The 14,066-nt window shown below is 37.0% G+C and overlaps 1 protein-coding gene across 1 annotated transcript in view; it reads right to left on the bottom strand.

Annotated features, from left to right (window-relative positions):
- Positions 1–14,066, bottom strand: part of MET (MET proto-oncogene, receptor tyrosine kinase) — an 86,257-nt gene that overhangs the window by 64,562 nt on the left and 7,629 nt on the right. Inside the window, exon 2 of the mRNA XM_072401551.1 lies at positions 1,764–2,969. Coding sequence (XP_072257652.1) covers positions 1,764–2,966 — 1,203 coding nt within the window. The 5' untranslated portion in view covers positions 2,967–2,969. The remainder of the gene's footprint in view (positions 1–1,763; positions 2,970–14,066) is intronic.

Raw genomic sequence — 14,066 nt, 5'->3', positions numbered from 1 at the left:
AAATCTAATCGCCTTAATTGGCAGATTCGCGCTCCCTATTGTGAAGGCTGGAATCCGGCTGGCAGTGAGGCGAGTGTGCGCGCACACTCGAGTCCTGACCGCGTTAATCCGCGATCGATGGCCGCGCGTACTTTCGCGCTTCCAGCGAGCGCGGATTTTATTGATGAATCAGGGGCACTAAGTTGGCTCAATAGACAGATCCTACCTTTAATGAAATGCTGTGTTGAAAGTTGCTGAAAAGTCACATATGACTTCCGGACTACAAAGAGGAAGGATTTATAGAAAGAATAGTTCCTTAGGTCTAATTATAGGGGAAAACTCTTCCCTATTGCTAAGTTATATATATTCATAACAAGTCATTACTTTCTCTTATTTATATGCAGGTCACAGTGCTGTGTTACACTCAACATTTAAAGGCTGTCCAAAGATTATTTGACTGGGCTCTCCTCCTGGATTTTTTTGACCTTCTTTTTAGTTCAATGTTTCTAGGTGGGGCTTTATGAAAGTTGAGTCAGCCCCTGGCTTCATGGATTTGCTAACAGCATTATTTGTCATAATTTGTGATTTCTTTCCAGTACACTGGGGAGGTTTGAGTGTTCCCACTCACCCGTTGTTGCATACTTCATAATGTAATCAAGGTGAATGTAGTGCTACTCCATAATATAGGATACATATAAAATCAAGGAGCGAAACGTCCTTATACTGGCCACAATAGGTATACAGATCCAGGAGTTAAAGTAAAGATATCTAATCAATCAAGTCCATGCAAGAGAAAAATTGACAAGTGGTCTACAAAACAGTGACACGACAATTGTGGAATGTCCTTGCAAGATACACATTAATTTATAAGGAACCTGATTTATTAAAGCTCTCCAAGGCTGGAGAGGATACACTTTTCACAGTGAAGCTGGATGATACAGCAAACCTGGAATGGATTTCTAATAAGGAATTTGCTATTTGTTAGCAATTGTTTTGAATCCTGGACTAGATCAATTCCAGGTTTGCTGGATCACCCAGCTTCACTGATAAAAGTGTATCCTCTCCAGCCCTGGAGAGCTTTATTAAATCTGGCCCAATGTATACACTTAGAAATACAAATTTAAATCTTTGGACTTAAAGGATAGTGTTCATCTAATGAAATGTGTTAGCAGTTTTTCTCATTGCAACACTAAAACTGCTGTGAAAATGATAATAAAGGCAGGCACATATCAGTATTAAGTAGGACATAGTAAGATATATATCAATTTCTTCTGAACACAGTCAGGTAAGAGTCTGAAAAATTTTTGCTTGAGGCTATATTATTTTTATACCAAAGTGCATACTTAACCTTGCAATGGTAAGGAAATAGATTGTTTTCGAAAAAATTTCGAACAGGATTTTCCCAAATGTCGACATATTGTTTTATTCTGCTCAGTAAACTCTGAGCAGTAAAATGTACTGGAACTCATGGATCACAACATATAGCACAGTTGATATTTTGCTTAATGAAATGCTGCTACAATTCATGTACCCTACTCATCGTTCATCGTTCAGACAAGTGATTTTTGTAACATAAAGGATGATAATCCCATAAATTCATCAAATAATATTTTCAGTAAAATATTTTCTTATGTTGTAGGTGTTAAATATATACATTGTTTAACCTCACAGACTATGTTTCATTGTGGAAATGTAATATATATGAATATTATATTAATATGTATCATCAATGTTAGTACTATTGGAATATAGGACTCACTATGAGTAAAACGTATGGGACATACCTTGTGAATACATGAATTGTGGCTGTCTCTTCCATAAAAATGCTCCAGACAGTTGGTGTGTGTTCCTACACCACGGTTGAAGAACTCATTGATCATCTTTACAGATACTGCACAAACTGCAGATCTGTTTGTCAATTCGGCAGAGTCCGGCTTACTTTGGGCAAAGACAGCATACAAGATGTCCTCGTCTGAACTGAAGTTAATCTCTTTCGCCAAGGTTTCTCCTGCCTTACTGATAGTGGCAGCCTGTAAAATATTAAAATTTTCTCCCATAGCCAATCTTTTTCTGCGCCTTTCTGTATAGAAACATTCAAATGGCATTTCAATATAGGAGCGAAGCTCAGAGTCTGAAGCACAGAACCTGATGATTCTAGTGTGATAGGCTTGGGAGTCCACAGATTCTTTCTGTACGGTTAAAAAGTAAATAAAGTTGTCGCTTTTAAAGGTATAAATGTAATGGATGGGATATGACTCTCTAAATTTTGGAAAGATATCCATGTATGAATGGTCTGTATGAAATTCAAAGCCATCTTGTGTCTCCTTCAGTCTCCGGACTGACAATGAATGAAAATTGGAAGATGACCCTCTAAGAGTGTTGCCTACATAGAATGTGACAAACCTATCCTTTTCAGTAACCAGGATCTTACTTCCCAAGTCACTGACAACACAGTCAGGGCAATAATCTGTGAGATTTGTATACGGTGATGAGAACAAACAGTGAACATTGCTTCCTATGTCCCAGGGTTTCTCAGGGTTGATCACATGCCGTTGACAGGTTCCTTGATGTACACTTCCACAACTTATTAATTGCTCCTCATAGAAGTCTTCGAAAAGTAAAGCCATATTGACATTGTCCTTCCATGTACCATTTGATTGCTGTTCCTTGTCCAGACATCCCTCACATGGTCCTCCACAGTCAGATTGCTCCATAACGGGTCCTGTTTTGTACTCTGATACTTTAGTGAGATTTTCATTTAGTACAAAGAGCTTGTTTACTGCCCCCACATAAATGTAACCATTGTGCTGAAGAATATTTTGTATTTGTGTATCAGCGTTGAAGGATTGAAGATTATATTTAATATCAAGGTTCATCTCTGTTATTTTAGCTGCTTCTTCACACTGTTGAACACTTTTCCATACAAGTGCCAGTAAGATTACCAGGACCCATGGAACAGACACAATCGCTGGCATCTTGGTCCACATAACCTGTAAAAAAGAAAAACAGCATTAAACAATGTAGAAATACAAAGGCCTACTGCTGAAGTCTAGACTGCAAAAACAAGCACTTGGGATGATATAATATTTAAAAATAGAAATATGAAGATTTAACACAATAGGATTGAGCTCATTCTTAAACAATAAGTCTGTGTTTTTGTGGTATCAACATCAATTTTATCCCAGGCAGTGATTTGGTTTACAAAGCTCACACTTTTCTTTTATCCTGAGTTACAATGGTGTAGTTTGATGTGGTGCAGACCGATGACCAGTGTGACATTTCGTGATCCATGAAAAACTAGGCCAATTACAGTGGCTTCATAGAAGAATGAGCACCACAACCACACTGTGAGTCACACATCTTGTTTTTCTAATGATACAATATTAGTTCTTGAATAAAACTTAATCATACAAGAGGAAAGTCAGATGATGATAGCATGACCTTTCCTGCAAAATACTAGCCTACTGTATGTCAACTAGGAGAACTAACTAAGCAGTAAACAATAAGTCAGGTTGGTCACTAATCCCATGATCAATAAGCTCAACAATCCAGCATTGGCAGCAAAGTTTTTACATATAAGCAGAACAAGAAGCTCTTTAGTGTTCCATTTGTAAGTAGTGTATATAACAACCATGTTCTAACAAAAATGGACATTTTTAATCTCATTCATGGAATGTGAAAAGTTTGGGTTATGGCTTGCTTTAAATGCACCTGCCTTATGGTATTAAAAAACACACTACTGAAATTTGAACTGAAGGTATATTTCATAATTATTACCAAGTGCAAATGACCTTTGACTTTCTATCTTGTATCCCTGAAACGTTTCAGCAGAGCATGAAATAAAAAAAAGTGCTTTAGCATTAATCAGCTAAGGTTTCAGGGATGTATGGTTGATAGCCTAACAATTTCAAACATTTAGTAATGCATAACCAACCAGATAAGTGCTTTATTTGCCATAGTTAAAAGTACTGTGATATAGCTTATTACACCTATGGAATTTGTTAATAGAGTTTCAGTGTCTTGAAGCATGAAATAAATCTTACAAATGTCAACATTTACTACTTGAGTTAATTGATTTAATAAAGGAGTTAATTTCTATTTCGTAAAGTGAATCTTTAGTGAGTGAGACTGAATTCACTTTAAACATTATTTTTAGTCAACCAATCATGTGCAAGCTAAATCCTGGTAATTTTTAAATTCCTAAGCACATGATTCAAAGTGGATGAAGAAAACATTTCCTACTCTTTTAGTAACTCAATACCATTGAGTCGACCACCTTACGACCTTACTAGTAGAATAATAATTGTTTTTTTTACCAACTATCACTAGCTATCACTAGGGATGTTCTTTCTGCAAATGATTAATAGTTAGTTCTTATCTGACGTGATTGTAAATATAGGCCTTGTGTTGAAGTTACAGGGTGTAGGCGCAGGTAAATGTTGTGCAAGATATTCCACCATAACCTTTGTTTTACTCCTAAAAAAATCACCTTTTCAACACAGCTAAACATGAAGACAAAGCAAAATGTTCACTATAATGCCTGAATTTCTAGGGAAAACATTCCTCTGATGTATTTCCTCTACTCAATTCCCAGTAATGATGATGATTTGACTCATTCTCCTCCTCTTTTTTTATAGTGTTAATTTTTGATGATTGGGCTATCAGATGAGCCCTCAGTCCCACTAGCAGCAACTGAGAACATACACAGGGCTTCTTCCAGTTGCTCCCAACAATAGGGTGCTGGTGAAATGGAAAAGGATGGTTATTATAACATGTGCTGATTAAGAAGTGAGGGGAAGCAACAGTCACCTCCCCGGACATGATCAGCTATCCCTATAGCCATGCCATCACTGCCTGTGCCCTTAAATTGGCCAAAAGTCTTTACAGTGTTCCTGACCTTTTTACCAAGGGGGAACTCTTTGAAAGAACTTTTAAATCTTCAGGGAACCCCCACCATAATCACTATAATAACAATTCACATTACATTAGTATGATGGTAGGGAGAATGCCTCCTACATTGCTGGCCAGCAGAAAGAATGCGACCCTTACAGATAGCCAAAAAGATCATTGATGTCAGTTAAACTAACCTGGGAGGTACAAATTGCTCATTGCTCAAGGGACCCCTAACAAACTATGGAGGAACCCTAGATGAGAAACAGTGCTCTTAGGCCTGTGTATGAGTTGCACACCAATATGCCAATAATATACGGTAGTGTAAATTTATGAAAATAAAGCCAATCAAGATGACACAAGATTGAAACAAGGAAGAGAATTAAGACAAATATAGTAGCATATGTGACAGAATAAAGACATTTAGGTGGAAAATGTGTTTAGTTCTGGTTTAAAGTAAAATAGTTTTTTTCCATATAAACTATGCTTTGTATCAAAACAAGTACTTTTTGTACTTTTGAGAAACTACTGTAGTAGTAGCGTTTAGTTTTCTCTGCTGACATAAAACATTTTTTTGTAAAAAGTAAAAAAAGGTTTTGACTTTCTCCCTTCTATCTCTATGGACAAATAGTACCTGAGGTTCTGTACATAGTGAAGTAGGTATTAAATACTTAAGGACAGCTGTAAAGTTTCCCTTCAGGGACACACAGTGTGCTATGACCAAAGCCTAAAGAAAAAAGTTGACCTTTTGATGACTGGTACAAATTCCTATTATGAATGCCCTCACAAACTTTCCCAGGACAAACTAAAAAATAAACTGCTGCAGATCTATTTCCATATGTAACTGATCTATTGTGAACAGGTGTTTCACCAACTCAGTAAATTAGGATATTTTCCTCTTGTCACCTTTCATGCCAGTGTACAACTTAGAGCAGGGAAACAAGATGAAACATAAAAAGGTCGTAGGTCACAAATATGTCAATAGATGAGAGTCTTTCCCAACATAAAAGCCCAAAAACATTCCAGCCTATCTATAACATGCTAGAATACGTAGAAATATTACATTTCATCTGACAGGCTGGGTATGACAAGAGAAAGGCTTTGCTAAGAGTAGTTTTTTATATCGATATGTATGTCCCACAACACTAAATAGTTTCTTCAAACATTAAAAGTAGTAGTTTACAACTCATATTAGTGAGGATACACTTCAAATGCTTAGATTTATAATATAAATTATTTTATATTCATTTCTATTTAAGCAGCTTTCATGGAAAGGAAAATACAGAGTGTGGGGAAAAGAATTCTGGCAGTAAATGGACAAATACTGAAAAGTCTAAAAGGGTAAGAGGAAGTTCAAAGCTGAAGGAGAAAATTATGGCTAGAGATAGGGGTGTGATCAGGAAAGTTCAGCATGGGGTATGTCTAGACTGGAATCCCAGTGACATTGAACACCTTGACAGGTAACTGATCTCATTAAACCCACTAAGTGCTGGTATTTCAGTTTGTGCTGGTATAAGCTCTTAATTATTACTAATCTGAAAAAATGAAGCCTAATTTGTCCATGTGAGTGTGGGTGCAATTTGACTCCTCTTCCATTATTATCCTCCAACCTCCCCATTCCAATATGCAACCTAGACCAGCTATGACTTTCTTAAACTGATATACAATTAAAAGTCACTACCTTACAACCAGAAAAAAATGGCAAATGAGGAGTGAACAGTTTCCTGAGCATGTAATTGTCTTACTGCTTTTCTTGGGTAAGGTAAGTAAAATAGTATTTTTTAAAGAAAGTCTAGTCACAAACAAGCATGTATGCAATCCAGTGCAATGGTAACCCAGAAGTACCTTGTATGCTACAATACTCCTGCTGACTTGCTCAATGACTACAGAAAACTGCAATTAGGCGGATCTGCATGGACAAACACTGTTTTATGTCATAGTGACATATTTGACATTATGCTTGCTATTTAATCTAATAGTACCTGTATATAGAGGCAGCTATGAACTCTTTATTGCTTCCCCTCACAGCAAGCTAACAATCTCTTGTTAAAAGTTGTGAAAATTCTGTGTAAAGGTCCACTTTACCTACCTTTCTTTTCTCTTTAAATTCTTTTAACTGGTCATTCTCTATTAGCTGGAATTAAATATATATTATTTATAAGGAATGAGGTGATGATGTCATTGTATCTACAAAGGCTGCATAGGAACCCACTTTATCTTCTCAAATCTAATTTGTAGCCTGCGATTTCACAGCTGATATGTAGAGATAGCAGAAAAGCTCTTACATGAGAGATGGAGCAATAAAGAGATTATAACAGCTCCTATGCGCAGGTACTGTTAAATGTGGATAAATGGGATAGCAAAAGGAACGGAATGGGTCACTTTAATTTCCTTTTGTATATTCTTTAAGTCATGTTCTGCAAAGAGACTATTTTATTACCGAGCTGGCAGAGGCTCTGTGCTTCACACGTTTATTAGGAACATTTTCACTTGTAGTGTGTGCCAACCTTCATGCCTTCAGCTGTTTTTTTAAGCTGGTTGTTTTTAATATTTGTTCTACAAACATAAAGTCCTTTTAACTGGCATTTGCTATTTACTTTGCAGGCTACAGTTTAGATAGTGGATGCTTGCAGGGAAGTGAAAGATTAAAGGGAATTTGGGAACAAAGATACAACAAAATTCCCTTTACCTTACTGTTGTAAAATGTTAGTACTTGAAGGCAAAAAGGGGTTCAACCCGGGGCAAGCAAGATGTGCTTCATAAAGTGACTGCATTCAAGTAAATATATATATACAGATTTGTTTTGAGTAAAATACTTTAAATACCAGAAGCATCAGTTTTGATGATGTGAGATAAATGTTGATGTTTTGAGGCTCATCACAAGTTTGGAACAACATGATCAACCCTTACCTTGCATTAGTATATATAAACCAAAATTACCATACAATGAGCATGGCCAATAGGCCTGATTTATTAAAGCTTTTCATGGCTATAGAGCATATGCTTTCATCAGTAAAGCTGAGTGATCCAGCAAACATGGAATGGATTTCTTCAAAGTCATTTGTTATTTGCTAACAAATGTTTTCAATCCTTGTCAGATCCATTGCAAGTTTGCTGGATCCCCCAGGTTCACTGATGAAAGTGTATCCTCTCCTGCCTTGGAGAGCTTTAATAAATCAGGACCAATGTTTTACTACCTGCCTCTGCCCATTTATTCACAATAATCACTGGATATTTGCAGGACTGGTCTTAGAGTATAAGAGTAAAAGCAAGCACAAAAATCAAACATTGATTAAATTTCTTTTTCTGGAAACATAAACCCAGCACTAGGAGGCAAAGGGTACAGGGGTTGATCGCAGGCCTCACTTAGTTATAGGACAAAATATTATTATTATTAATAATAGTATTAATAATAATAAACTGTAGTTATTTAGCACCCACATATTACGCAGAGCTGTATATTAAAAAGGGGTTGCAAATGACAGAAAGATGCAAATAATGTGACAGGTGAAGGGGAGGACCCTGCCCAGAAGAACTTACTATTTAAGACCAATATGTAGTCATGTTCTTCCCTTTGCTGTTTGAATATTAATTGTAAGATTTCTGTATATAAAACCTAGTTTCAAATGGAGCATTCTGGTTCTGGAGATATAAACACATAATGATTGTTGAAAACAGTTAGAACCTCAATGATATACTGTTTCTGGGATTTTAAAATTAGCCCTGGCTACAACCTGGGTAACATTGGACAAAACATATTAATATGCCTGTACCTATATGCTGGGGACTGAACACAAGAACACATTCTAGATAAAGAAATGATAAGCTCAGGTGTGGTCTCCAGAAAAGGGAAAAAGATGAGGCATACAAGAAGAGACACAAAGAGAGGAGAGGTTGGAAATACTATATGGTGTAATATATCACTGCTTACAGGTGGTCAACATTTCCTTTAGTTAAGGAAAAAGAGGTAACCTCCCTCTGATGAGGTTGCATACATACATCCTTAATATAGCACGTTGAAGCCTGAGAATGAAGCTTGTGGAGTATATTTATGTCTCCAGGAAGATACGGTGAATGGACAGCCGATCCTAAGAAATGCAAATATCCTATTGTTTTCTATGTGTGTCAGGATGATTTGATGCTTCAGTTATTGTACCTAGGAATATGTACAAAATTAATGTGTCTTTAAGGTGGAACAGGTGCCCAACCATATGCATTAAGGATACAAATCCACATGCCACTGAGAGCCTCAGCATACAGTGCAATGTGAAGTCTGTAACTCCTTTCTATGATTCATGTGTAGTCATAAAACACATTACACTAGTGATTTATTAGCTACAAATCGAAGATTTCTATTTCTACATCTGGGTTGTACCTACCTGTAACTTTACTAATAAATAAAAAAATGTTTGGAAATATAATGTATACAACACACCAACAAATCTAAAACAAACTGTTATTTACATTGAAAAAATACCTGTCCTATACATTGCAAAAATGTTTATAACACTGAACTGATGTTTAAAATGTGTCATAAGGAATTATCAAATTGAAAAAATAAACTAAATTTACCATAACTATGTGTAAAATACAACAGGTCAGAGTTCCATTCTGACCACTTGGGTCCTTATATAGGCAGGAAAAATATCCATACCACAAGAAATGGTTACAATGTCATTGTCCTAAATTACACACTGCATGTTACTGGTAAATAAGAAAATGCTTTGTGTGAAAACAGAGGACCTTTACTTATCCAGTTTAAAGGTTGCTTCAGCACAATCAGTTTGCATTTTCCAAGACCGGATGTGGGGCAACATGTAATACAAAGCTAACCCGAACACTGTAAACATTTACCTATACATACATTGACGTTCAGAGTAGTTTTATGCCAGATATCATTTCTTTGCAGAAAAGTGTTGTACATATGCAGTAACAGTGAAACCGCTGATAAGGGAAGCAAACATTAAAGTACACATAGTGAAGGTAGTTAAGCTACGTAAACACGTCCAAGGGTTCTCACCCATAAATTGGCTCAGGGCTTATATCGGGCGAGAATCTGGCATGTGTGCAGCGCCAGTCGTCCATCGTCGGAACGACCGTCCTGGCGGATCATCAGACGATGGACGAATAACAATCCTAATGCAAGGGAAGGGGAAGAGAGCGCGCAGCGGCGTGCCGCTCCATCTTTCTCCCTCTCCTCTCTCCATAGAGCAGAACGGTGCTGTATGTACAGCCCTCCTTAATGCATGGTGTAATGCTGGTGGTTGGAAAGGATCAGGAAATCTTCGATGCTTCTGTTCTTTCCCCTGGTAAAAAAGATGTTTGCTTCTGGCTTCCTCCTCTTCCCCTCTCTATAGCATAGACAGAAATACTCAGCTAACCTGATCTTTCTTATTTATGCTGCAGGCTGTAATCACAGGCATCAATAAACAGCCAGCATTGCCTGTCTATTCTCTGATGTCTATGGACAGTTATGAAAAACAATCTTGGCGATATGTCTATATATATTTGTTTTTCCATGAATACTGTCCCTTGGTTATTGGTAAGTATCACTCATTTACCAGTTCATTTAACAATTTGTGCTGTTGCCTTCACTTTAAAATAAACAGAAAATGAGTCTTTCAAACTTGTTGAATGATCAGAATAACAGCCTGGCAGATAATTAACATCTTCAATAATCTGAAATGAGACAGAGTGATCAATCACCCTAATGCACTCATTCAAATTCCTTCACTCCCCTTTGTGTCCAAGGCTGCTGCCTGACTCGATTGATTAACAATAAAAGTAGGAATGAAATGTTTTATGCGATAACAAAACACTAAACAGTGAAAATGCCAATTCATATTCAAATTAATATGAACCACATGAAGAGAATGCTTACCACTTATTTCCAGCTAAGTAACACCAACACTGCAGTCTGGTCTATTTTCTGGAATGTATGTTATAGTGCCAGAGTTATAAAAATGGAACAAGTATCTGTTATTATTTTGTGGTATGAGGAAAAACTAATAAGCAGTGCTTTATGGATAAGACAAACTTCATTTCTCAAATGTAGAAAGACATTTAGCATGAACAACAATCCAATTCAATTGATTTACCATTTTCCTACAGGGACAACATAACCATTGCATATTCTATATATTCTAAAGAACATTTGTATATGAAAATGACTTCCTAAATCCTACAAACTCCAATCATCTTTACCATGAAAAATCCTACAAAAAAAATCCTATTGTATACACACAGAACTCACATATACTCACAAAACAGTCACATTTAAACTGATCGTATTTAGGACGCCAAAGATGAAAAGTATTATTTGTTATCTATAAAGTGTTATTATGTGTGTCCATGTCACTTTTGTTCACAGTGACAAGGTATCATGGAGACATCAATTGATGGAAAATCTCCCCAATAAAAACCAATATGGCAACAATATGGTAGCAGAAAAGATTCAATCTGTTTTTGATAGGTCAGATTTGTAATGTCTACCTTGCCTAGTTGCACATTTTCTTTGTCCTGGTGTCACTGAAGCAAAAATCCAAATCAAAATGCTATCGACTGTGTGGAATTAGAACTAATAAAGATGACAGGGGCAGGTAACTTGCCATATTGTGTAACAAGTATGGTGTGTTTATGTGCATATTATGGAATATGCCCCAATGGCCACCCCCAGCTACGTTTGGCATTAGACTATTTACTACTGCATTGTATGGTCAGACCAACTTTTCGTCCAATACATGTAATAAAAGTAGAATTACATTTTGCCTGTTGCCTGTGTGAGAAGGCATCAAGGGGTACATTAATGTCTTCTGTAGCTCAGACACAAAAAGATTTGATTCAATATGACTTGTCAAGCTGGTAGCAACAATGTCTCACAGGAGACAGCAGAAAACACATCTGCATAAGAAATCCCCTGCTGTTTCCTTTGATAGGATAGCAAGTGGCTCGGCTGCATAAAATGAATTTTAATAAATGTCGTCCATTGTGAGACGCAGGCAAATTTCAAAATGTATCAGCACAGGTCACAAACCTGAGGCAGACTTGATGGGAAGGACATAGCTGCAGAATTTCCAGGCATCAAAGCAAGACGATGTTGACATTAATATGACATAGAGAGCAAGCCTAGCACAGGAAAAACTGCTGAAGAAGAGACATTTATGCTGATATTATGAGCTGCTGAAATAACAAATTAAAAATACACTAAAAGCTTTGCTATGAAGACCCTGCTACTGCTGGAGACAGGGCCTTGTAAGTCTCTTAAACATCTCATCACCAGTTAGAACTTTAAGAGTGTCCTAAAGTCTAGAACAAAAAATGTAATATATTTGAGATTACAAGTCATTATAATTATATTATTTTAAGCTTTTTTATTTCGTATAGTGATCCATCCAGAAGCACATTCCTGTTCTAAGGTGACAATGCTTACTCACTCCACTGTATGTATGGAAGAACAGCTCTGTCTCTATAGACTTCTTGTTTCTGTTTTGGACTACAGAACAACCCCATCATCTCCATAACATAAGGGGATTTGTATATTAAGGCATACTGGGTAAGGAAAAACTATTCATCATATAGGAACACACTGAGCATCTTAATAAAACACCTGAAACTCGGAACACTGATTCCATAGGAGAATATGGGTAGAGGGAACCATTGAGAAGGAGAGCAGATAGTCTCCTAGAGGGTGTAAAGCTGAGACGTTTCATGCACCGTCTTATACTGCTAATTGGAAACGTGAGGGTCTCTTCTTCTAATTGTTACTTTTAAAGGAATACGATCATACATCTTTTGGTGATGGTAGGTGAACAGTACAGTCCAGGCACTTGTCTTTATAATATATTCCTGTCCAAATTCAGCTGACATTGCTGTCCTTCAATGAGCCCCATTCATTGACAGGAACATGTGCCACATTGTCAAAGCTCATCAGATAGTGCAGGCACTTTTCCTGAGAGACAAACTCTTCAACTGTTCACCAGCCAATGTAATAAATCAACCCATTGGCTCCAGAGGTTTGGTAGTAAGTGGCAGGTGTCTTGGACATGTGCTGGGTGCCTCTGTTGGCACCTGTGTACATGGCCTCCAACAATATCATGTCAAGGTGGCCTCATCTCTAGTGACTTTTTTATACATAAAACTTGAAAATTGAGACTTTTCCTGATGATTAAGCAAAGCGTTGTTACATAATAATGGGTAGAAGGAAAAGTAAGGAGGGTTCAGATGTAGCTTCCACTTGTGGAATTCCCAAGCAGGAGTGATGTATTTTTGATATATGAACAGACTTCCTAGTTGATAGCAAACAATGAATTCGATTACCCTTTAAAGATTAACCCACAACTTGGGATGTGGGAATCTAACATGCTGTTGATAGCATGTGATAATTTGAAGAAGGTACACAGTAGTTTCTGTTTGATTACAGCGTATCGAAAACCAAAACATGGTTTGGATAGCACAATGAAGATTTAGAGTAACAATAGCCTTACAGGGGTTTTAACCCAAACCCTCCTCTATCCAACATGACAAATTGTCACCATTATTATTACAATTGTAGTGACTGCGGCACACCTCCCCCGCCCTACTCAACAGATGGATCACAAGTAGTAATTTGACATTGGCTGCATCGTATCTGCACCTTCTAGCACCTTTTGTTGTCTATGGCTGTTTAAGAATATTTACAGTAGATTATTTTTCAAGCAGCTGATATGAATCTGGCTATATAGGGATGTTTAATGTCAATAATAAATGGACTATTTGTTGGAACCGTGAATGGCGCTCTCACGTTGTTACATTTTGATTTGCTCCCTGCCTTCCCAGCTAGAATGTTCAGCAGGACAAATAAGGAGGGTCATTTTACCTAATTAGGACACAGACAGCAAAAAAAAACTATTTTTTTTGCATTCTATCCAAAGCTAGAATGAAAGTTTTGTAAGTTTCTTATAAAATTGTTTTCCTGGACATAAATAATAAAACACTCAATGAATGCTGGTTTAATTCCCATAATTTTGAATACTGAATGAATTGTAATGCAGGCAATGTACAGGTATCTGGGTGACATGGTGGTTTTCCTGTTTTCCCTGAGTTTATCAAGCTCTGGTGTACCAGCTAGTTAAAAAGTAACAGCAGGTGTGTCAGCTATGGAATGCTTCCTAGAGATATTGCTCTATTCCATGTAACGTCATTCTTAAGGGAAAAGCTGT

The sequence above is a fragment of the Pyxicephalus adspersus genome, chromosome 2 (assembly GCF_032062135.1).
Source record: "Pyxicephalus adspersus chromosome 2, UCB_Pads_2.0, whole genome shotgun sequence".
NCBI lineage: Eukaryota > Metazoa > Chordata > Amphibia > Anura > Pyxicephalidae > Pyxicephalus > Pyxicephalus adspersus.
This window is presented reverse-complemented; position numbering and strand designations above follow the sequence as displayed.